This window comes from Schistocerca serialis, chromosome 5 (assembly GCF_023864345.2).
Source record: "Schistocerca serialis cubense isolate TAMUIC-IGC-003099 chromosome 5, iqSchSeri2.2, whole genome shotgun sequence".
NCBI classification, from domain to species: Eukaryota; Metazoa; Arthropoda; class Insecta; order Orthoptera; family Acrididae; genus Schistocerca; species Schistocerca serialis.
In genome coordinates, this window is record NC_064642.1 from 27,172,330 (window position 1) to 27,199,154 (window position 26,825).

A 26,825-nucleotide genomic window follows, 5' to 3' on the forward strand; every position below is an offset into this window, starting at 1 on the left:
GGGGGGGGCAACCTTTTCTGCAGTTGCAGGGGCAACGGTGTAAATGATTGAGCTCACCTCGAAACATAAGCCAACATGGTCTTACTGTGCCGGTACTGTGAACGGCTGAAAACAAGGGGAAACTGCAGTCATATTGTTTTTCCTGCATGCAGTTCTACTGCATGGTTAAATGATGGTATCCTCTTGGGTAAAATATTTTGTCAGTAAAATAGCCCCCTCATTCAGATCTCTGGGTGAGAACTACTCTTGAGGATGTCTTTATCAGGGAAACAAAACTTGCATTCTACAGGGAAGAGCATGAAATATTAGGTTCCCTAATCAGGAAAGTAGTTTTGAAAATTTTAAAGGGAGTCAGATAGTGAAGTTTGGTAGCAGAAGAAAGTCAGGTGAGTACAGGATTATAAACATAAAATCAAATAGGGGTAAAGCAGAAGTAGGCTAATAATTAATAATAGGAATACATGTAAGCTGAACAGCATCCGCAATGTGTTATTGTAGCCAAGATAGATAGGAAGCCCACATACACATGATGAAGTAAAAGAAATTATTTGGATAGTTAATGGAGAGGAAAATTTAATTGTGGTGGGGACTGGAATTCAATATTAAAAAAACGAAGAAATGGAAAAACAGGACGAGGATATTATGGACTGGGGAAACAAATTAAAGAGGATGCCGCATGGTAGAATTTTGCACAAAGCATAATTTAGTCACCACTAACAATTTATGAATCATGAGAGAAGATTGTATATGTGGGGAGTAGCTTGGAGACACCAGAGGATTTCAGATTATTTAATGGTAAGACATATTTTGGAACCAGATTTTAAACTGTAACACATTTCTAGGGTCAAATGTGGACTGACCACAATTTACTGGTTGTGAACTGTAGATTAAAACTGAAAGACATTGGAAAAAAAGTAGGAAATTAAGGTGATGGGACCCGAATACACTGAAAGAACCACAGGTTAGGCAATAATTAACAAACAGGGGAAAGAGATACAGTAGAAGATGAATGGGTAGCTCTGAGAGATGAAATAGTGACTCCAGCATAGGATCAATTAGGTAAAAAAATAAGGCCTAGTACAAATTCTTGGATAATGCAGAAGATATTGAATTTAATTGATGAAAGGAGAAAATATAACAATGCAGTAATGAAGCAGGCAAAAGGTAATACAAAAGTCTACAAAATGAGATTGACAGGAAGCGCAAACTGGATAAGCTGAAATGGCTAGAGGACAAATGTAAAGAGTTAAAAGTATATATGACAAGGGGAAAGATAGATACTACCTACAGGAAACTTAAGAGGCCTGGAGAAAAGAAAAGCAGCTGTATGGACTGAGATAAACAATTTCAAGTCTTTACGTACACTGTTTTTGTTCCTAGAATTGATATTGTGCACTGAGATATTGGTTGGGAAAAAGAGGCATATTACATACAACAAACTTTGCTAAGGAAAAGATATACTGAGAAGCAGTACTTTGTATATACAGTTCTTTGAACAGGTTACAGCGTGATGTCCTTGAATTTACACCACAAATATGTCTTATTCCATGCTTTTGCACTCTAAAAATTCTCTCTCAGTTTGTGGTGTTACTCCAAAATTGTATGGCACAAAAATAGAAATAAGCAGAGTATGTCAGCTGTATTCGAGGAAAATGTGATGCAGTTGTGCAATTTAAATTTATTGACTGAATCTCTCTTAAAACCATGGTCAGATATTGGTTACCTCCCTTAAAACCATGATTAAGCGCTGGTCGCCATACACAGTGTGTCCCATTTATCTTGACCAACTTTAATAACTGTTTGTCCAGATGCAAATTACAAAATGTTTCAAACAAATGTTCTTTAGCTGTCAGGAGGACATCAATCAGCATGATTGCCTTCATTGTAGCTTTGCTTTTTACAAAGATATGAACAGTGGTATGACTTTTTTTAAATGGCACCCTGTGTTTTTTATCCGATAATGCATTTCCTCTCCTAAAAACCTATTCAAAAATGTATCACAGTGTAACATTCACTGAAATACAATGTTATTAATTACATAACGCAACACTGATGTCGATGCTCCCAGCGCTTAGTGCAGGTACTTGGGGTAATGGAACACATCCACATACTGACATTGACAGAGTACAAATGTAAACATAAGTAGAATGCACACAGGTCATTCTGTCAACCATCGTCAGTTAAAGAGGAGTTGTGCAAGTAGAATGTACACCGACGAAAAGAAGGTAGAAATGCTACTCATCTATGGGGAATGTAAGTTAACAGAACAGTAATTGCAATACTGTTTTCTTACATACGGGTACATTTAGTACAGTAGTTTAGTCCTTTTAAATACTGTTGTTTAGAGTAAGCATACAGTAAAGGCTGTCCTTCCTACAAATTGCACCAACATAATATTTCTGTTGTTGTTGTTGAAGGTAGGCGAAATGCTATGCAGGCAGTGGAACTGTAGAGAGAGCAATATCCTGGCAAGAACGCACCTTCCCGATGGCTGTTTTCTTGTCTTGTTGCGACACTTCAGGAAACGGGAAGTTTCAACCCATGACAACGAAGCCGTCTTAGCACTCACACAGACGAAGCTGCCAAAGTTACTGTTCACACTCCCACTGCTATGAATCCATATGTGAGCACACGGCAGCTTGAAAACGAGATTGGCATTCCTAAAACCAGCGTACATCGTATTCTTACACGTCACCAGTTCATCCTTACCATGCACACCTACACCAAGAATTGCATGGGAATGATTTCCAGAATCACGTACAGTTCTGTCAGTGGGCACAGCAGCAAATCCTCGCCAACCCGAACTTCTTCTCCAAAGTTCTATTTACCTATGAATGTTCCTTCTCAAACAAAGGACAGGTAAATACAAGGCACACGCAAAACTGATCCAGCGACAGCCCACGATGGCTTAGACAGGTGGAACATCAGCGCACGTGGAGAATTAATGCCTGGTGTGGGATGCTTGGTACTACAACTATTGGTCCTTATTTCACCAATGGTAGTCTAACCAGCACAGCGTATGCCAACTTCCTCAGACAAAATCTTCCTCCCCTTCTGGATGAAGTGCCACTATGAACCAGGATGCTTATGTGGAATCAACACGATGGATGTCCAGCACATAGTGCCTTGGGTGCAGATCGTGTTCTGAACCGAAGGTATCCTGCCAGATGGATTGGTCGAGGAGGAACAGTTACTTGGACTGCTAGGTCTCCTGATTTAAATCCTCTGGAGTTTTTTATTTGGGGATGCATTAAAGACGTTGTCTATCGCAGTATTCCAACAACTCCAGAGGACACAAGAACGTATCATGCTTGCTTGTAATTCTCTTCAGCAAGCAACAATGGCAGCAGTAAATAACTCTTTCATTCAATGAGTGCACCAGTGTATCGGTGTCCAAGGTAACCACTTTGAGGACCTTTGAATATTCTACTCCTGGGTAATGGTACAGGAGAGTCAAAGTGAATTTTGCATTATGTTTTTATTTGGTTTTCATTTGTTTTCTGACAACTCCAGCAAGTGGACGAGTTTGTAATCCCGGGCTCTGAGTCAATGTTGTGTTATGTAATGTAATTAGTAATGTTGTGTTTCAGTGAATGGTACATTGTAATACATTTTTGAATAGGTCTTTTGGAGAGGAAATGAATTATCATATAAAAACACAGGGTGCCATTTAAAAAAGTCATAATGTTGTTCATATCTTTGTAAAAAACAAAGCTACGACGAAGGCAGTCATGCTGATTGATGTCCCCCTGATGGCTAAACAACATTTGCTTGAAAACATTTGTAATTTGCATCTTGACAAACAGTGATTTAGGGTGGTCAAGATAAATAGGACACCCTGTATACAGATAACGTCGGAAGACGCAAGGCTATGGAATGAGAGGATACAGCCCCTCAAAACGACTTAAATGAAGTTTGTGTATATTCTCTGTCAATCTTGAAATGGTGACTATATATTTAAATTACCAAATTCTTACTTAATGGTATGTATCTGTGATGTCACTTAGAAAGAATGCTAATGAGAGAAGGAGTAAAGGCAATAACTCTCAACAAAGTAGATGTGCTACGTGGCAGACAAGCAAGTAATAAAGACTGAACTCTTAACTAAGATTTTTATTTATTTATTTAATTTACACATCTAGTTGTGTACGAGTAAACTGAGGAGCAAATCTGCTTGGTCTTGGAAGGAGTCATTACATGAATATAACATTAGAATAGATAATAATAAATCAAATAAAATTTACATGAATCCTTTGCAGATGATAAGCTGCTGAGTATGTATTTGCATAATCATCAATGTAACACAGGAATTTGCTAAATTTTTTCCAGAAGCTCCCCAACAGAATAGGAGTGAACCACGGGAAAATTCTTCAGTTTAGTCTTGAAAGCGCAAGAATTACTGATGAGACACTTTAATTCTTGTGGTGGCTTACTAAAATGGATGAAGGAGAATACTGTTTGCCTTTCTGCACAATTTCCCTTCTTAGAACTGAGTAGTTTACACTCTATCTCTCATCCATTTCTGTCCATGTCTACACTTTCCCCAAATTAGTGTGTGTGTGTGTGTGTGTGTGTGTGTGTGTGTGTGTGTGTGTGTGTTAGCTCCAAAGGACATTGAATTCTGTCTTTATTTTGCCCATAACTTACCAGTATCATATTAATAATAATGCTCTGCACATACAATATACTAAAATTGTTAGTTTTCCATTCTCATATTTATAAAATGCAAAATATACTCACATTCTGCACATGCTACTCTTTTTATCGATTCAACATTCCCAACATTTTTTGCAGTTTTATGACAGGCATGTGGCACTAGTTTTGAATTGGTTGAACTACGATGAGTAGATGTGGTAACAGCAGCTGACTTAACGACGTCAGGTAGAGATTGATGACCATGACCTAACAGAGAGGAAAAATGATAAATTAGCCCCTCGTAGAAAGTTGCACAAGACATACAATTACAAACTGCTCATAATTATGTATGGAGCTGGTCAAAGAAATCAACATATCTTGGACAACAGCTGATACAAGTTAATGTTTTGTTTCTAAACAAAATTATTAAATTGTGCAAAGTATTCCTAATAGCCAACAATATGAAAACAAAAAATGTTTGTGAATCTTTATATCGCATATATGTAAGAAAGTCAGAAAAATTCCAGTAACTAATGTAACCAAAATTAGGATTTGCAACAGTACTGATTCAAAAGGCATGGGAAGAAACAACATACGACTGGAACTGTTTACAAAGTATCTTCTATAAAACCAACATGTCAAGTAATTGAAAAATATGGAAGGCATATTTCTCCCTGAATCTTCATGACACTGAAGCATATTAGGTTCCAAGCAAGATGACAAAAATGGGTGAGGAATAAACTGAATCTATATCCTGATATCAGCGTGCTTTCAGTTTATTTTTTGACCTTACTATCAATGTTCCTAGGTAAACTGTGAAAGATACTACAGTAAGAAATTAAAATTAAGCAACTGAAGTGGACTGTATGTAAGTGAAAACTTTAAAAAAAAATTATTACCTAAACTAGATAATTCCAGCCAGCTCCATCTAAAAATGTGAAGATACCATCAATCTACTGGCAGTAATCACTGGAAGATAAAGGAAACAAAAGGCAATGGAACAGGTTAACTAGCTTAATACTTGAACGAAAATTGCAGTATGTACCATACGGTTATAATCACAATTCTTGGTCAAAGCCTTTACCAATGTTCAGCTAATATTAATCATTTGTGGCAGCCTTTCCACTGTGTGTCAAGTATCTTCCTGTCAAAAAGTAAATAATGGAATTCAATGACTAAACACTTAAATGCTATCTTTCATGGACCACAAAAACAAGAGGCTCTCTTTTCATCAAGGTGACTTAAAACTGATAACATCCCATACAATAACAAATACTCCTACATTTTCCAAATCTTGTCCACAAGACAAAGAGAGCATGCTAATTAAAAATCACAAAGTGCTACTGGTAATTTATTTGTTTTGTAATTCTTTATTTAGAGTAATCAACAAACTGGGTGGCCACAGACATTTCTACACACTGTGGCAGTTGGTAGGAAGGTAGTGAACTTAATCTACTCAGTCCAGCCACGTTAATGTGACCACTGCCTATTTTCAATGTCGGCATGCAATAACCACTTAGACAGCACGTGGCAGCACTAGCAGTGGAGGGGACAAGGAAAATAGTGCAGTCATTGTTGAATGTGGAAATAGACTGAGTTATCTGACATTCAAAAGGACATGATCATTGGCTTTTGGGCCAAGGATGAAAGGATTTCCGAAACAGCTAAGTTTGTACACTGTTTGGGTGCTGCCCGTTTAATATACAGAGTGCATGCAAAATGCAGCTATCCAAAACCGGCACTGAGGTGACCACAGTACACTGAGGACCATAGATAACAGGGGTGAATGACAACTGTGGATATGTGTACAGGTGAGTAGACATACAACTGTTGAGCAGCTAACACCCAGATGAACCAAGGGGCTACCAGCAGCATCTCGTCAATGACAGTTCAGCAAATGGTGCTTTGTATGGGCCTCCACAGCAGGCACCAGATTCATGCACCCATGCTGACTGCTGTTCATCGATGACAAAGACTGGAATTTGTATGCCATTATCACAAATGGATGTCCACTGAGCAGTAACAGGTGGCTTTTTCAGATGAGACTGATTGCCATTGGAGTGCATGGGATGAAACATCTAAAAACAAAAACCACACAATCAGGAGGGAGCATTATGGTCTGGAGAATGTTTTTGTGACATTCCCAGGGTGATCTCATCATTCTGAAAGCACAATGGATCAACACAAGTATCCATCTACCCTTGAGGACCATGTCCACACCTACGTGTATTTTAATGTAATTAGTTGGATAAAAGGTCTACTCACAGCAGTGGCAGGAGAATACATATATACAGGTATTTAAGTTTGCAAGTTTTTGGAGCCAGTGACTCCTCCTCCTGGTAGAAGCGCTGAAGGGGAAATGAGAAAGATAATGGGAATGGGCTGGTGGGGTCTAAGCAAAGGAATACAGTTTGGAAAAGCTACCCACAACCCTGGCTCAGGGGAGACATACAGGACAGGATGAGAAGATGAATTAGTCTTCCCTTCTCATCCCATCCAGTAAGTCTCCCCTGACCTGGGGTTCTGGGCAACTTTTCTGTACTCTTTCCTTTTTCCTAGACCTCACAGTCCTTTTACTTCACCCCTCTTCCTTCCTCTTCTATCCTTATGCCAGAAAAAGAGTCATTTGCTCCAAAAGCTTGTAAACTTAAATATCTATATGCGTGTTGTCCTGCCGCTGTTTGGTGAGTATAGATTTATCATCTATTCAGTTACATTAAATTTCAAGAATTGATTGTTTTTGTTGATATATTAGTCTACTTGTAGTTTGTTTTTCCTTGACACAATGACATCAACTAGCAGGACAACACAACGTTCTCAGTGGGGATGTAACGTAGCAAGTTATTACCAGATAACCTCCAGTACAGTATAGCACACAGCTGTGTATCATGGTGGCTGCAGGATTTGCTCTCTGCTATGACTCACAGCACAGCTGACGCTATCGGCTGTGAGAACGGTCTCCAGTTAACATCTAGTAGGAACATAAATTCATACTCCCTACAAATCTAAATAAACTATAGTAATTATCATCCGATTTTGCTCAAACTTGGTATACCATCTTTTGTTATTAAGTAGAAGAGCCTGTTAAAATTTCAGCTTTTTATCTCCTAATAGTTCAGGAGATTGAGAAAATTACTTAAATGTCTAAAAACTGACACTTATGTTGCAAAACTCAGTTAGGAACAATAGAAGTTTGTCTATTATCATCTAAAGTCATAACAAAGTTTTCAATACATAAAAATCACTTAATTGGAATTTTTATCAAAACTTTAATTACTCTGCAATTTCGTAGTGTAAAAATCATTCAAAATTATTATCTGCTTATTACTTTGTTGTGTATATACGTGGTAATAAATTAGAGCGTTCAGTGGGGCGTAAGTTAAAACTTAATATTGTTTTTTGTAAAGCCTGATAAAATTGAATCATGGGAAAACTGTGGTGCAACCACGACGCTGATGACGTATGTCGAATTGTGCTTGCTTTTGTAAGAGAGCAGCCAGAATAGAAGTCGGAATTGGAATAAGTTTCAAAATTAATTTAAAGATTATTTTGCATTTCCGTCTATTTTATTAAACACGATATTAGAAATTGGAAGTGTAATCACGTAAATGATTTTCTGAGTAATTTGATTGGCTCAGGCTAGTTTTGCCACAAGAATGATCTGGAAGGATCTTTCTGATAGGTCAATTAGACCCATCAGCCAATCAGAATTAAGCTGTTCCCATGCACAGATTGTTAGATATGCAGAAGGGAGAGGATGATAGAGGAGAGTTGCTCGCTAGCTGTCATACGTGTAAGACCACATTAGATTTCACTGTGCTAATTGTATGTAAAATGAAGAACTATTGAGGTCATTGCATTTAGAACGAGTGGTAACTAAGGAGGTTTGAATTACGAACATTTTGAGGAAAGTTTGATGTTTCTGAAATAGTTAATTGATGTGTTATTAGCGTGTGATATACTGGGGCTTAGTGAAATTCCACCTGACAGATTCTGTATGCTTTATGGAATGTTTAGGCGAGCACTTCACATCAGACATTGAAGACCACTGATTTGACCGGAAGTTTCAAAACGTTATAGTAGTGGCTCAGTGACTGTCAGATGGATCATTTATCGGGTCGGACTGGTAGATATTCTGGCTGCTTTTTTCGTGTGAGAATATTTTGTACAGACTGTGAGCTGGGAATATAGGAGCAGTTAAATAGTAAATTCATACCTGATAGCAAATTTATGTGCTTCCTTAAGAATAAAAACCAGTTTACCAGAATTTCCGGAGGCTTACTGCAAGTAAACCGCATTTTCCCACCATCTGAAAGTTGTTAAAATGATCTTATAGGAACTGATTCACAACTTGAGTTACGCGGCCTCTGTGTGGTAGGTATTAGGTCGTGGTTTCATCGACGCTGCTTTACACGGCCTAGTAAGTATCTACTACTGCAGAGTGAAGGGACATCATAAGGAAGCTGTACTGAGGTAGGTGGACAATTGAGGTGAGACCGTATGAACGTGCGCAACAAACCCCGCCCTGCTGCAGCGTCACACAGCTTGCAGTGCACATGCACGGTTTGAACAGCACCCAGATGAGTTAACCATACTCCCATGCCCACTGAACTGTCCAGAATCTGTGGAACCACCTTGATGAGGCTGTTCACACCATATATACTCAACCGAGAAACCTAATGCAGCTGGCCAAAGCACTGGAATTGGCATGGCTCCACATCCCTTTCAGTACCTTCCATAACTTCACTTTCTTCCTGTACATCTTGGACTGCAAAAGTTCGTTATTCATGCTTTTGGCATGTGGTCACATCAATGTGGCTTGACTGTGTGATACATATAATTGGGAGGTTTGAATACTAAGCACAAATTAATTTAGTGGAAATTTATAATCACGCCAACATGAAAAGCACATAAGTAGAGAAGTTCAAATAAAGAACAGAAGAGAAATAAAGAGCATAAAACTTCAACTTCAACAAGATAACCCAAAATACAATTCACTCACAGGCCAGTACATATGTGCATATTTGTCTCAAGATGATGACAGATGTAAGTACACCAAATGATGATAAAGCTGTCACTCATTTGGATATTAGTGTAATTTATGAAACAAAAAGAAAACACAGACTAAAAATATTGCCAAGTTGTACATCTCAATCATCTAGCAATAGCAGAAGAAAAAAAATCACTGGCAAATTGCAGAAGGGGAGAGCATACATAAGAAAGACGGAAGAAAAAGTGACATAACAATCATAAAAGAACAAACGATGATAAACTTCTTGTAAAACAAACTAATGTGGGAAAGGTTAACACTGCCCTGGATGAAATACAAAACACGAATACACAAACATGTCAAAATTCTCAAGATTTTCTTGAATAAAATTAAGAAATAATGTGTATAAAAACGAATTAGGGCTTACTATCCTGTGACTACTAGCCCATAATGGCCCAAGGTTAGTAAAAAATAGTGCTTAATGAAATAAATCACATGTGACTGAATGCTGTAAATGAGGCGATATTGTATGTACAACATACTATCCCCTTTTTCTTTGTCTATTGAAGCAGGAGATACCAGAACACTAGACAAAATGTGTAGTGCTCTATCACAAAAGATTGACAAAAATTGTAAAACAATATTTTTCTCAGATTAGAATTGCTGGATATTACACTTCATGTGTTGCACAATGTTTTGAATATTTTGAGTGAAAACCGTTTCCATTTGATCACACATACCACTTATGATTTTTATGGAGAAGCAGTTTCAACTACAATTACATCGAGCATTTAAATATTCTGCTTGTCAACTGACTCTGTAAACAACTGTTTGAAGCAATACATGAAGGAGGGGGACGAATCCTTTCCCACTGTCAGCCCAATTGTTCTGTACACAGCTCGTCTCCTTCATACCCTAGCTCATCCCTCTGAAAATAGCAAAGAACGGAGAAATTCAGATTCAATAACAAAATGGAACATTAAAGAAAACAATGATGCTGTACACAAAAAGAGATAATCAAAAGGGTAAGGATAAACTGATGCACAAAATACAATACCATTAACAACAATGTAGGAAAAGATAGATTGCAACCTTTCATAAAGATGACACATTAAGTTACAGAAAGGCACAGTTAGAAGACACTGACACACAACCCATCAACCACAGGCCTTCATTATAAAAAGATGAACACACACCAATCATTCACATCTCACGCATACATGACCACCAATTCTGGCAACTTGGATCATTATAGCATTTGCACATTCTGGCCCAAGCTACCGGTGTTGGCAGTCGTGTGTGGGAGGTCTGCGTGCTTGTGGGAATGAATGGTGTGCATTTCTCTTTCCTCTTTCTCTGATGAAGGCTGTGGCAGAAAGCTTATGTGCAATTGTCTTACATGTGCCTGTCTGTAACTTAACATGTCATCTTTGCTGTAAGTAACAATCTATCTTTTCCTAAACTGTTGATATTCCTACCTGGAGTTACCTTTCCCCCAATACCATTAACAGTCACAGAAGTAAAAAGAAAGAAAGACTGGTGACAAAGCAACAAGCGTGCTTAAAAATATACATACAAAAATATAAGTTCAGAGAGAGAGAGAGAGAGAGAGAGAGAGAGAGAGAGAGAGCAGCAGCACAACAGCAACTGGGTAACAGTTTCTCATCTCCTGCCAAACTGTCATAGTACTTGCAGTGGATCCTGATGAAGTTTAGAATTCCTGTGTGATGGTCTGGATAGATGTCTGCTTATTACACATTACGACCCTCTTCAACTGTCGGCGGTCTCATGTCAGTTAACATGACGAGGTCAGCCTGTACACTTTTGTGCTGTACGTGTCCCTTCACGTTTCCACTTCACTATCACATCAAACACAGTGGACCTAGGGATGTTTAGGAGTGTGGAAATCTAACATACAGATGTATGACACGAGTGACATCCATCACCTGACCACATTCGAAGTCCGTGTTCCGCAGAGCACCCCATTCTGCTCTCTCACAATGTCTAATGACTACTGAGGTCGCTGATATGGAGTACCTGGCAGTAGGTGGCAGCACAATGCACCTGATATGAGAAACTTATGTTTTTGGGGGTGTCCGGATACTTTTGATTACATAGTGTAGTAAAAATGCACATTTGTACAAATGCTTACATTTGCATGACGTTGTATACAGCATGGATACATTTCAGACGAAGCATATATTGCAGTAGTAGTGACACCAAAGAAAATGTCACGTAAATGCTGAATGAATGTGAGCCAACTTGACGGAAGAGGGGATTATAATTTAAAATTACTGATGTGTTGTTGTGGTCTTTAGTCTGAAGACAGGTTTGGTGCAGCTTTACCATGTTAGTCTGCCGTGTTAAAACTCTTCATCCTGATGCAGTTTGGAATTCCTGTGTGATGGTCTGGATAGATGTCTGCCTATTACACATCATGACCCTCATCAAATGTCGGGGGTGCCTGTCAGTCAACAGACGAGGTTGGCCTGTACGCTTTTGTGCTGTACATGTCCCTTCACATTTCCACTTCACTATCACATTGGAAACAGTGGGCCTAGGGATGTTTAGGAGAGTGGAAATCTCGCGTACAGACATATGACAAGTGACACCCAATCACCTGACCACATTCGAAGTCCGTCAGTTCCGCGGAGCGCCTCATTCCTCTCTCTCATGATGTCTAATGTCTACTGAGGTCGCTGATATGAAGTACCTGGGAGCAGGTGGCAGCACAATGCACCTAATATGAAAAACTTATGTTTTGGGGGGTTTCCGGGTACTTTTGATCACACAATGTATCAGATAGGAACAGAACATTTATGTATACAACATTGTTTGTTGGATACTACTGTATCTCGATGACCACAAACAAAAATCACAACATGTGTACAACTGTTGTACTATTCCTTTGCTTCCTCAACCGTACCCATGTTATTACACCTTATCTACAGAGAATTAGATGTCATTTGTTGGGTGTACTGAAATTAATGAGCAGTAGTGTATGTCACAGTAATGACCCACTCGGGGCATTAAACAGCACAGCTGCACCATATTCCTGCCAATGGCTCATTTCATTACTGATTATCTCATGGACAACTTTCTCATTGTGGAACTGTGCTCCTATATCAGACTCTGGGTCATTTTCTTGCACGGATCATACATTGTTTCTCACCTACCTTGCTGTTTATTTTATATTACTGCTGCTCACACAGATGTATGCCAGCACAACTTATCACTGAGTTAGCTGAAGTTAACTATGAAGCAATAGGTACAGGCTCACAATTATGAAACAACAATAAAATGATACAAGACAATGTTATTTGCAGTTGACACAGTTTGTACACATGTGCGTCTACTCAGGGTTCACAATAGTTTTACTCTCCCTGTCTCTGTCAATACATATCGATAAAACAAATACTGTACTAGTCTAATTTGGGACTGCTCTATCAAATGAGCACGTAAAATGCCTCTTTACAATCATTTTGTTTGTAACAGGAAACAAACCAACTCTTTCCATCAACAGCAGACATCACATGAAACACATGATGAGCAGTATTTGTTTGGGCTGACAACAACCACGTTTGCAAAAACGAAATTGCAGACATCTGCCAAAACACCAGATGAAATGCATATGACAACTCTTATGAGAGACACCTGGAGAGAGAGAGAGAGAGAGAGAGAGAGAGAGAGAGAGAGAGAGTGTGTGTGTGTGTGTGTGTGTGTGTGTGTGTACAAAGGTGATTTGATAAGTCTCGTAAAAAAGCAAGAAAAAATCCTTGTTTTACAAACAACTCACCTTATTCCTCAACATAGTTTCCTTTGAGGGATATACACTTGGTCCAGTGATCCTCCAGCTTTTTCATCCCATCAGAAAAATAAGTTCTGTCAAACTCTGCAAAATACTCATTGACTGCAACTATCACTTCCTCATCTCACAAAAATTTCTTCCCAGGAAGATAAAGTTTCAAGTCAGGGAACAGGAAGAAGTCACTTGGGGCTAAGACTGGTGAACAGGGAGGATGAGAAACCAGTTCAAAGCCCAATTTGTGTACTTCTGCCACTGTTATCGCCGATGTGTGAAATGGTGCATTATCCTGGTGAAGGAGCACTTTTTTGCATGCCAACTTCGTTCTTTTTTCATCATCATCATCATCATTTAAGACTGATTATGCCTTTCAGCGTTCAGTCTGGAGCATAGCCCCCCTTATACAGTTCCTCCATGATCCCCTATTCAGTGCTAACATTGGTGCCTCTTCTGATGTTAAACCTATTACTTCAAAATCATTCTTAACCGAATCCAGGTACCTTCTCCTCGGTCTGCCCCGACTCCTCTTACCCTCTACTGCTGAATCCATGAGTCTCTTGGGTAACCTTGCTTCTCCCATGCGTGTAACATGACCCCACCATCTAAGCCTGTTCGCCCTGACTGCTACATCTATAGAGTTCATTCCCAGTTTTTCTTTGATTTCCTCATTGTGGACACCCTCCTGCCATTGTTCCCATCTACTAGTACCTGCAATCATCCTAGCTACTTTCATATCCATAACCTCAACCTTGTTGATAAGGTAACCTGAATCCACCCAGCTTTCGCTCCCATACAACAAAGTTGGTCGAAAGATTGAACGGTGCACAGATAACTTAGTCTTGGTACTGACTTCCTTCTTGCAGAAGAGAATAGATCGTAGCTGGGCGCTCACTGCATTAGCTTTGCTACACCTCGCTTCCAGTTCCTTCACTATGTTGCCATCCTGTGAGAATATGCATCCTAAGTACTTGAAACTGTCCACCTGTTCTAACTTTGTTCCTCCTATTTGGCACTCAATCTGTTTATATTTCTTTCCCACTGACATTACTTTCGTTTTGGAGATGCTAATCTTCATACCATAGTCCTTACATTTCTGATCTAGCTCTGAAATATTACTTTGCAAACTTTCAATCGAATCTGCCATCACAACTAAGTCATCCGCATATGCAAGACTGCGTATTTTGTGTTCACATATCTTAATCTCACCCAGCCAGTCTATTGTTTTCAACATATGATCCATAAATAATATGAACAACAGTGGAGACAGGTTGCAGCCTTGTCTTACCCCTGAAACTACTCTGAACCATGAACTCAATTTACCGTCAACTCTAACTGCTGCCTGACTATCCATGTAAAGACCTTTAATTGCTTGCAAAAGTTTGCCTCCTATTCCATAATCTTGTAGAACAGACAATAACTTCCACCTAGGAACCCGGTCATATGCCTTTTCTAGATCTATAAAGCATAGATACAATTCCCTGTTCCACTCATAACACTTCTCCATTATTTGCCGTAAGCTAAAGATCTGGTCCTGACAGCCTCTAAGAGGCCTAAACCCACACTGATTTTCATCCAATTGGTCCTCAACTAATACTCGCACTTTCCTTTCAACAATACCTGAAAAGATTTTACCCACAGCGCTGATTAAAGAGATACCTCTGTAGTTGTTACAATCTTTTCTGTTTCCATGTTTAAAGATTGGTGTGATTACTGCTTTTGTCCAGTCTGATGGAACCTGTCCCGACTCCCAGGCCATTTCAATTATCCTGTGTAGCCATTTAAGACCTGACATTCCACTGTATTTGATGAGTTCCGACTTAATTTCATCCACCCCAGCCGCTTTATTGCACTGCAATCTATTGACCATTTTTTCCACTTCCTCAAATGTGATCCTATTTCCATCATCATTCCTATCCCATTCTACCTTGAAATCTGAAACATTACTGATCGCATTTTCACCTACATTGAGCAACTCTTCAAAATATTCCCTCCATCTGCCCAAGGCATCCATAGGATTCACCAGCAGTTTTCCTGACCTGTCCAAAATACTTGTCATTTCCTTCTTACCTCCCTTTCGAAGTCCGCTAATTACACTCCAGAATGGTTTTCCAGCAGCTTGACCCATAGTCTCCAACCTGTTTCCAAAGTCTTCCCACGATTTCTTCTTGGATGCTGCAATTATCTGTTTGGCTTTGTTTCTTTCTTCAACATAACTTTCTCTGTCTACCTGGGTTCTGGTATGTAGCCATTTTTGATACGCCTTCTTTTTCCTTTTACAGGTTGCCTTGACTGTATCACTCCACCAAGCTGTTTGCTTCATCCTACTTTTACACACTACTGTTCCAAGACATTCTTTAGCCACTTCTAGTACTGTGTCCCTGTACCTTGTCCATTCCTTTTCCAATGACTGTAATTGACTACACTCAACTAACTGGTACCTTTCTGAGATCGCTGTTATGTACTTGTGCCTGATTTCCTTATCCTGAAGTTTCTCCACTCTTATCCTCCTACATATGGACCTGACCTCCTGCACTTTCAGCCTCACAATCCCAATTTCACTGCAGATTAAATAATGATCAGTGTCATCAAAGAATCCCCTGAATACACGTGTGTCCCTCACAGCCTTCCTGAATTCCTGATCTGTTATTATATAGTCAATGACAGATCTGGTTCCCCTGCCTTCCCAAGTATACCGGTGAATGTTCTTATGTTTAAAAAAGGAGTTTGTGATTACTAAGCCCATACTGGCACAGAAATCCAAGAGTTGTTTCCCGTTCCTGTTGGCCTCCATATCCTCTCCAAATTTACCCATAACCTTTTCATACCCTTCTGTTCGATTTCCAATCCTGGCATTAAAATCACCCATGAGCAGAACACTGTCCTTGTCCTTTACTCTAACAACTGCATCACTGAGTGCCTCATAAAAGCTATCCATCTTATCTTGATCTGTCCCTTCACAATGCGAATATACTCACACAATCCTAATTTTCTTGCTAGACACTGTCAAATCTATCCACATCAGTCGTTCGTTTACATACCTTACTGCAACTACGCTGGGTTCCATTTCTTTCCTGATGTAAAGCCCTACACCCCATTGTGCTATTCCTGCTTTGACTCCTGACAGGTAGACCTTGTATTCTCCCACTACCTCTTCTTTCTCACCCCTTACCCGAATGTCACTAACAGCTAAAATGTCCAGCCCCATCTTACTTGCAGCCTCTGCCAGCTCTACCTTCTTCCCAGAGTAGCCCCCATTGATATTAATAGCTCCCCAACTCATTACCATTTGTTTGCCAAGTTGTATCTTCGTTCTTTTTTCAGCCAATACAAATTTCAAACGATCTAGGCAATGAAGCAACAAAAGGTGCCCAGTTATGGTTCTGCCCCAGTTATGGTTCTGCCATTTTCCAAGTAATCTATGAGGATTATTCCTAGGGAATCCCAGGAAACGGTGCCCATCACCTTACCAGCTGACAAAATGGTCTCTGCCTTCTTTGGTGTACTTTCACCAGCCTTTGCCCAGTGTTTTGACTACTGTTTCAAAGTCTTGGAGAATGTGATGAAACATCACCAGGCACTACGTTGAAATTTTGTGCTTGATGCACTTCTGGTTGACTGTGAGCAATCACGGAACACTGCTCGCAAACAGTCTTTATAGCCAATTCTCTTTGCATGATATTGTGCACTCATTCAGTTGAGTTGCCTACAGTCTCAGCAATCTCATGAATTTTTATTTGGCAGTCTTGCATTATCATATCATGGATTTTGTCTATGGTTTCTTTGCGCTGACCTCAACTGGATGGCTGGAGCATGCATTGTCTTCGGTGCTTGTCTGGTCACATTTAACTCTTTAACTCAAATGTAAATGGTCTTCAACAGTGGTGCAGAGTCCACATGAATTTCATCCAATTCTGTTTTGATTTGTGCGGCAGTCCAACCCTTCAAATAAAAATGTTTAATTACAGCATGAAACACTGTTGTTGTTGTTGTCTTCAGTCCTGAGACTGGTTTGATGCTACTCTATCCTGTGCAAGCTTCTTCATCACCCAGTACCTACTGCAACCCACATCCTTCTGAATCTGCTTAGTGTATTCATCTCTTGGTCTCCCCCTACGATATTTACCTTCCACGCTGCCCTCCAAAACTAAGTTGGTGATCCCTTGATGCCTCAGAACATGTCCTACCAAACGATCCCTTCTTCTTGTCAAGTTGTGCCACAAACTCCTCCCCACTCCTATTCAGTACCTCCTCATTAGTTATGTGATCTACCCATCTAATCTTCAGCATTCTTCTGTAGCACCACATTTCGAAAGCTTCTATTCTCTTCTTGTCCAAACTATTTACCGTCCATGTTTCACTTCCATACATGGCTACACTCCATACAAATACTTTCAGAAATTACTTCCTGTCACTTAAATCTATACTCGATGTTAGCAAATTTCTTTTCTCCAGAAACGCTTTCCTTGCCATTGCCAGTCTACATTTTATATCCTCTCTACTTCGACCATCATCAGTTATTTTGCTCCCCAAATAGCAAAACTCCTTTACTACTTTAAGTGTCTCATTTCCTAATCTAATACCCTCAACATCACCCGACTTCATTCGACTACATTCCATTATCCTCGTTTTGCTTTTGTTGATGTTCATCTTATATCCTCCCTTCAAGACACCATCCATGCCGTTCAACTGCTCTTCCAAGTCCTTTGCTGTCTCTGACAGAATTACAATGTCATCGGCAAACCTGAAAGTTTTTATTTCTTCTCCATGGATTTTAATACCTACTCTGAATTTTTCTTTTGTTTCCTTTACTGCTTGCTCAATAGACAGATTGAATAACATCAGGGAGAGGCTACAACCCTGTCTTACTCCCTTCCCAACCACTGCTTCCCTTTCATGCCCCTTGACTCTTATAACTGCCATCTGGTTTCTGTACAAATTGTAAATAGCCTTTCGCTCCCTGTATTTTACCCCTGCCACCTTTCTCTAAGTCTACAAATGCTAGAAACGTAGGTTTGCCTTTCCTTAATCTTTCTTCTAAGGTAAGTCGTAAGGTCAGTATTGCCTCACGTGTTCCAGTATTTCTACGGAATCCAAACTGATCTTCCCCGAGGTCGGCTTCTACTAGTTTTTCCATTCGTCTGTAAAGAATTCGTGTTAGTATTTTGCAGCTGTGGCTTATTAAACTGATTGTTCGGTAATTCTCACATCTGTCAACACCTGCTTTCTTTGGGATTGGAATTATTATATTCTTCTTGAAGTCTGAGGGTATTTCGCCTGTTTCATACATCTTGCTCACCAGATGGTAGAGTTTTGTCAGGACTGGCTCTCCCAAGGCCGTCAGTAGTTCCAATGGAATGTTGTCTACTCTGGGAGCCTTGTTCCGACTCAGGTCTTTCAGTGCTCTGTCAAACTCTTCACGCAGTATCATATCTCCCATTTCATCTTCATCTACATCCTCTTCCATTTCCATAATGGGGACTGATGACCTTCGCTGTTTAGTCCCCCTTAAACATCCAACAACCACCATTTCCATAATATTGTCCTCAAGTACATCACCCTTGTATAGACCCTCTATATACTCCTTCCACCTTTCTGCTTTCCCTTCTTTGCTTAGAACTGGGTTTCCCTCTGAGCTCTTGATGTTCATACAAGTGGTTCTCTTATCTCCAAAGGTCTCTCTAATTTTCCTGTAGGCAGTATCTATCTTACTCCTAGTGAGATAAGCCTCTACATCCTTACATTTGTCCTCTAGCCATACCTGCTTAGCCATTTTGCACTTCCTGTCGATCTCATTTTTGAGACGTTTGTATTCCTTTTTGCCTGCTTCATTTACTGCCTTTTTATATTTTCTCCTTTCATCAATTAAATTCAATATTTCTTCTGTTACCCAAGGATTTCTACTAGCCCTCGTCTTTTTACCTACTTGATCCTCTGCTGCCTTCACTACTTCATCCCTCAAAGCTACCCATTCTTCTTCTACTGTATTTCTTTCCCCCATTCCTGTCAATCGTTCCCTTATGCTCTCCCTGAAACTCTGTACAACCTCTGGTTCTTTCAGTTTATCCAGGTCCCATCTCCTTAAATTCCCACCTTTTTGCAGTTTCTTCAGTTTTAATCTACAGGCCATAACCAATAGATTGTGGTCAGAGTCCACATCTGCCCCTGGAAATGTCTTACAATTTAAAACCTGGTTCCTAAATCTCTGTCTTACCATTATATAATCTATCTGATATCCAGGGTTCTTCCATGTATACAACCTTCTATCATGATTCTTGAACCAAGTGTTAGCTATGATTAAGTTGTGCTCTGTGCAAAATTCTCCCAGACAGCCTCCTCTTTCATTTCTTAGCCCCAATCCATATTCACCTACTACGTTTCCTTCTCTCCCTTTTCCTACACTCTAATTCCAGTCACCCATGACTATTAAATTTTCGTCTCCCTTCACTATCTGAATAATTTCTTTTATTTCATCATACATTTCTTCAATTTCTTCGTCATCTGCAGAGCTAGTTGGCATATAAACTTGTACTACTGTAGTAGGTGTGGGCTTCATATCTATCTTGGCCACAATAATGCGTTCACTAAGCTGTTTGTAGTGAAACATTATTTTCTCAATTTTCAACCACAGTCGACACATTGACCAATTCAGATGTATGTTAACAATAAACTGTATGTTGTACAGTGTTGAGATTCTTTATATGATCCTAGCATTAATCATGCTTATCAGCCATAACCATAAAAGACATTCCATTTTTTCGATGGAAATTTACCAGTTTTATTAAATCAGTCTTGTTATATTCCACCATTTCTGAGTTAATTAGCACTGAAGACAGCCAATTAGGCCATTGTGCTTGCAAATTGAAGTGCCTGGCCAGGTACAATTAGTGTCAGTTGTTCTCATAGTGTAGATGACAGTGCACGAGACTGCTCGATCTGGCGGTTGTAGGCAACTGAACAAGGAACACGTTTGGTAACACCATCTCTGGTGGGGCCATCGAATTTGCACATACAACAGCCTGATTGGTTAACTTCAATGCTAATGACTCTGAAATGGCACAACATATCGAATTTTTTTCTTAACGATTTTTTCTCAGCAGATCCTTACAAATTTTTCATACTGTTTCTGACCACACTGTATACACGGAATGATTCAGAGTTTCTATTACACAGTTTTAGGTGTTGTAGAGGGGACTCAAGACAGTAGACACTGGATCCAGCTTATTTTTCTTAATGTGACGATTACTGTGCATGGTTCCTGTGCCACTGTGCCAATGTTACAGGGTTATCTCAGATAATTATTTTCACATATAACAGCCATATCTGGGATGAGGAAAACCCTCATGCCACAAGCCCCATGGATTTCAACATCATTTCAGTAATAATGCTTAGGCTGCTACTATCTATGGTCGTCCGATTGGCCCCCGTATTCTAGTACCCCGTCCAATACGTCTCAACCACTTGGACTTCCTGGAAGACGTACTGATGCAGCATTTGGAGGATGTGCCATCGCATATACGCTGGATGTTGCGATTCCAGTACGACGGTGTGCCAACCAATTTTTCATGTGATGTCCGGTCAGTGCCAGACACTTGAGGACAGGTGGATGGATACATTGGCCAGCACAGTTGCCCAATATAAAACCTCTGGACTTTTCCCTGTGAGGTTACATGAAGACTATTGTTTAGGAGACACCTGTAGAGTTTCAGGACGATCTCCTTGCCCATGTAATGGCTGCAGTGGAGGTCACTCAGGACACTCTCCAGGACTTTTGGGCCATGTGTATGTGAATACTGTTTGCAAGTATACTTTGTGCAACAAAACTTGTCGTCACCATTTCAAGCACATGTTGCAGTTCATGCAGATAGATACGTGTACTTTCCACACACTCCCTCCTACCTCTCTTTGTCCATCTCCTCCGCCTTCTCTCTCTGATCGTAGCTTCTTCTCTCTCCCTCTGCCCATATCTTCCTCTCCTCCCCCAACCCCATCTCTGCTCAGCCATGCCCGTCTGCACATGTAGGCCCTCCAAGGCATGCCTTACTTCCACACAACACACTTGTGCAGGGCAGCCAACATGCATGATGCTCAAAAACAGTTTGTTGTCCTTATCTTTCCTCCTGTGACAGCCAAAAGGTTCTAACCACACATTGCTGATTCTCTTTTAGCACGTAGTATGCATACCAAATTTGACTGAAATCGATCGAGTTGTTTAGGTACATGCTGGACATACTCACATACATACATACATACATACATGCTATTTTATATACCCTGGACATTTGTTTTACCTTGGAACAACTAAATATCTCAAAAAATAGACTTTTTATGAAAAAAATTATTCAAATGGAAAGTTAATATTTTTAAAGGGAACATATGGCTGTGCTAAAACAGGCCCAGTAACCCCTCCTTATTTGGGGATCAATCTTTTTATTTTAAAATGGGAACCCTCGTTTTTATTGCTGATTCAGATTGTATGCCAAGTAATACCCAGACTTTACCCGAGACAATTTTTTTTCCGTTCGTTGATAGATGGAGCTGAAATCAGAGTGTGAGTTACGGCAGTTGTGGGAACTCAACGAGGTCAACCTTGAAGGGAAACAGAGAACTACGTTATGTTAAATGTACCTTATTTGCCAGACTTCTGATTGCCTAAATGTTGAAGTTTTACTGCACAATCAACTTTGCAAAATTACATTAAACTTTAACTATAATATCAACTGTTTGGAACAAAAAAGTTTACATTTTTATCAAAAATGTTAAGTAGAATCATATTACTTGGTTCTTAACAATGAAACTTGAAAATTTGAATTTAGTCGATTATAGGCCAGGTAGCACGAATGGAAAAAAATAAATAAAAGATGCTTCAGTTAAACCCTAGTTACCGTTTGGTGTAAAATCCAAATCTGCAATAAAAATGGAGGGGGGGGGGCCTTCTCATTTGGAAATATAAAGGTGTGATGGGTTTGGGGGGTAGCTAGTTTTAGGACAGACAGAAGACTCCCATGAAAATATTAGCTTTCCAATTGGAACATTTTTTTCATACAATTGGTTTTTTTTTTTTTTTTAGATATTTAGGTGTTCCAAATTAAAACAAACACTCTGTGTAGATACATCACTTCAGAAAAAAGCTCTCCTCCCTACTTTTCACAAAAATTTATGAAAAATGTCTGTGGCAGTGACAATACAAATACCATGAAAATACAGATCTTAACTTCATGCACCCAATTGTTGCACTTCACAACAATTTCACATGATCTCAAATATGTTGGGCACAGTAACAAGACATAACTTTACACTATGAAATGTTTAATTACCTGGACACAACTTGGCACTATGAGGCCCATTTCTTGTTGGAGGACTAGCAGTCTGTGTTGTGCTGTGCCGAACAGTGGCAGCATTTCCTGCTGGCCGCAAGCGCAACTGTCGTCCAGATGTCTTCTTATTTGTAACTGGTGTAGATGCTGGCAACTGCGACTGCTGTGGTGGCATTGCAGGAGGAGTAACGACAGGCTTCAAACGTTGAGAAGTGGGGACGGAAGGTCGAAGTTCTGCACTTCCAGCATTAGTGGATGCTAACGGTTCATGTTTATGATGTGTTCTTGCAGTAACTGGAGTACTCCGAGAAGATGAAGCAGTGTCTGTCTGAATGATTTCTGCAGTTCCACTAGTTTCCTCCTCTCCATCAGCCACAGGAGGAGACGTCTCAAGTGTAAGTGCACGAGGTATGAGATCTGCCAGAGACTGAGCTGTGGGTGAGCCCACCTTTCCATCTGATGACAGCTGTAGCATGTGAAGAGGAAGGTATATAGTGATTGTGCTGCACTCTGCTCATTCACACAACAAGAAAACTTTAACCATTTAACCAAAATATTCATACAAAATTTGTATCACAACATTTATCTATAGTTCCTAATTTGAGAAGTTTGTGTAGGTTAGTGGGAGTGAAATTATCCACTTGCATGCACTTACAAGCAACATCATTATAATGAACAGGAATTGCTTCTTGCTCAAGCATAATTCTTCTTCTTCTTCTTACTCATTTGCATTTTGTATACAGAAATGGAGTTAAGCAATATGGCTGCACGCATTTACTATAGCAATGCAACTAAATGGTGTTCTCGTCTGTCAATGACAGATCCATTAAAACTCCGTATGGCCAACATCACTGTACCATACAACATGCAGTTACCAGAAGTACCCTTGAGATAAGTTGTTTTTCTATCTAATGGTACTGTGATTTCTGAATGATACAGCTACTAACACGATCAGCATTTAAGCTGTCAATGATTTTCTGTGTTTTATGTTGGCTGTTACAATTCCAAGTTAACTGACATCTACTCCTGTCCACCATATGTTGTTGAAGATGACAGTTAACTCTGAAAAGTAGCTGCCTTATTCAAATGAAGATGCTCGTAGTAAATCACTGACACTACAGACTCTGAAAAGGCTATTCTCTCCAAGCTTATGTACATGGACTGCACAACAATCAATAGAAGAAGTAGCAAGAAGTTCTGCAATGGTGGTTATTTAATAATTAAATGTGCTACTATTCAGGAGCACTCAATGATATCAACACACTTCAATTACTCCAAAATGCAATTTTCTCATACTGTTTCTGTGACATTACAAGGACTGCATAAATTTCCATGGTATCATACAGAGACATAAATTAAATTGCACAACCACTGACTGCTGATCAAAGACACAACAGGTAGGATAAAGTCCACATAGAATTTGCATTAATGCTGCTAACTCACAATCCAGATTTAGCTTAAGTATTTCACCTACCTGAGTCTGGTCTTGCAAATGTAAACCTAGACGAGAGTGTTTGGTACCAAGCTGAGACAACAGTGAAGGATGTATATTGTACAAGTGGGGATAAAGACTACCACCATCACCTAAAAAGAAATTAAAAACATTTTATTTGCAAAAAGAATGTATCAATTGGAACACATGTTACATCACTTTTCGAGAAGTTTGGTTTTCTTAGTTTTTTTATAACCTAAGAAAGTAGCTGAGGTAGGTGCGGGAATTTTTTTTTACTTACAGACGAAATGATTTGGAGTGAAAATTCCCTCAAATTGTAATGGTCTAGTGGATCAAACTCTGAGAAAGGTTTCTCATTCACATTTAGGTAGGCAACAAGATTCTTAAAAATCTATACCAAAACTACTTCTCAAAGAAGGATTCAAATGACTGCTAATTATGATACAGAGAAAACATCTAATATCAACAGAACCAACTACAACCTGATGTAATATGCAGTATGCACATTGTACAAATATGTCATATAACTTCCAATTTTTGCTCCTTGCACCTCCACTCCATGCTTACTTTCTTTACCCTTCACCACCACCACCACCCCTTATCACAGCTGTAATTTCTCTCTCCACCCTCCAATTTAATCAAGCTGCACTGGTGGAACACCTCATTTACAACATTTCTACCCACATCGAAGTTACTCAATAATGGGTAGTTCCCTCCTTCCACCAATCTCAGCACATATATTACTGAATGTTCCCACACCCCCCCCCAACCCCAACACATGAACGAAAGATGCAAAAAGACCACCACCTGGCTCCAGAAACTGTTAACAGCGTAGGGTAAGGGGACAGTAAAGTGCTGCTTATGGGAGCATATGGGGATGAGTTGGAGAGAGGGTAGTGTCGCTAAGTGCAGGCAGGACATTAGACTGAGGGCACAAGTGGCAGAGGAGAGGGGGGGTGAGGGGTGGGTGGGGGTGGAAAAAGAGAGGAGCAAGAAGACTGAGGGTGTGTTGGTGGAACAGGAGGCTGTTCAGTGCTGGAGTGGGAACTGGGGTGGGGATAGGTGTATGAAGGACATTGTCTAATGAAGGTTGAGACCAGGAGGGTTACAGGAACAGAGGAGATATTGCAGGGATATAGTGCAGGTAGGTTTCACATCTGCGGAATTCAGAAAAGCTGGTGTAAGTTGTTGTTAGTTCCAATAGGCAGAAGCTGTGCTTTGTTGGTGCTGTATCTGTACATTTTAGCAATTTTGATAGAGACAAACTCATTCTGCAGTGTTCTTCTTTGGCATGCCAGTATACAAGTGTGCATAGAATCAGCTAAGTGCAACATCCGTGCAATATGCACATTTATTTATATATAAAAGCTGACTTAGGAAGTTTCCTTTGTGTGAGGCCCCTTGTACAAGACAGTGTGCTGATTTAAAGTTATAAATTCGCATATTTTACTGTTCACATCATTTCTGCATAATCTTTAATTGATTGTATCAGTACCTGTTTGTACTGTGATATAGTGTGAATTTTCAAACAAGTGCCACAATTAACTCATTCTATTATCATCAATTGCAGGCTTAAACTTAATTGTGCTCCTTTACAAATTTTGAGAACAGGAGGCCTATCCTTGTTCAAAACAATCATTCTCTAATTTCACTGTACAATTACATGAGAAATAGCTTATTTTGAGAATTTTCGGACACTACCATTGACCGCTGCATAATCCATGAGCAGTTTATAGCAAATTGGTGTTTGTGATTTAGTACTGCAGCAGATTTCTAACATATTGTGTTACATCTAGTTTCCCTTGAAGAGGAGCAGCCCTACATATTATCTTCATTTATTGTAAATTAACTCCATTTTCAAGTTTGTTAACAACTATAATTAACCTCAACATGTTTTAGGAAACTAGTAGTTTTCACCACAGGAACTTGTGTTGCCTTATTAGAAATCCCATTTCGAGTATTTGCTTCAATTCTAAAAGGGAATTAGCAACTTTTCAGCTCAATAGATTAAAAGATAATCAGCAGCCTTAATTTAAAGGTATATGTTCAATGCCTTGTAAGACAATGGGTGGGGGTGGTGGTTAGTGGTTAGTGTTTAACGTCCCGTCGATAACGAGGTCATTAGAGACGGAGCCCAAGCTCGGGTTAGGGAAGGATTGGGAAGGAAATCGGCCGTGCCCTTTCAAAGGAACCATCCCGGCATTTGCCTGAAACGATTTAGGGAAATCACGGAAAACCTAAATCAGGATGGTTGGAGACGGGATTGAACCGTCGTCCTCCCGAATGCGAGTCCAGTGTGCTAACCACTGCGCCAACTCGCTCGGTGTGTAAGACAAAGCACCAGCCAAAATGAAGATAGAGAAGTAACTATGGGTGTGCCCCAGAGAATTCTGTTGGGAGCCTTGCTCTTCATGTTGCTGACCTTGTAGACAATATTAAGAGTAAAACCAGACTGCAGATGATGCAGTTACCTATAGCGAAGTACTATCTGAAAGACTTTTGCATAAATATTCTGTTAGATCTTGACAAGATTTCAAAGTGGTGCAGAGATTGGCAACTTGCTCTAAATGTTCAGGACTGTAAAATTGCACACTTCACAAACAAAAAATGTAGTATCATATGAATATA

At 39.7% G+C, this 26,825-nt stretch overlaps 1 protein-coding gene across 3 annotated transcripts in view; it reads right to left on the reverse strand.

The window, feature by feature from the left end:
• LOC126480694 (protein FAM193A-like) overlaps window positions 1–26,825 on the reverse strand; it is a 227,483-nt gene that overhangs the window by 117,802 nt on the left and 82,856 nt on the right. For all 3 annotated transcript variants that reach the window (XM_050103933.1, XM_050103932.1, XM_050103934.1), the window contains exons 11-13: window positions 24,219–24,328; window positions 22,745–23,210; window positions 4,741–4,902 (exon numbers count right to left, since the gene is read on the reverse strand). In XM_050103933.1, the coding sequence (XP_049959890.1) occupies window positions 4,741–4,902; window positions 22,745–23,210; window positions 24,219–24,328 (738 nt within the window). The remainder of the gene's footprint in view (window positions 1–4,740; window positions 4,903–22,744; window positions 23,211–24,218; window positions 24,329–26,825) is intronic.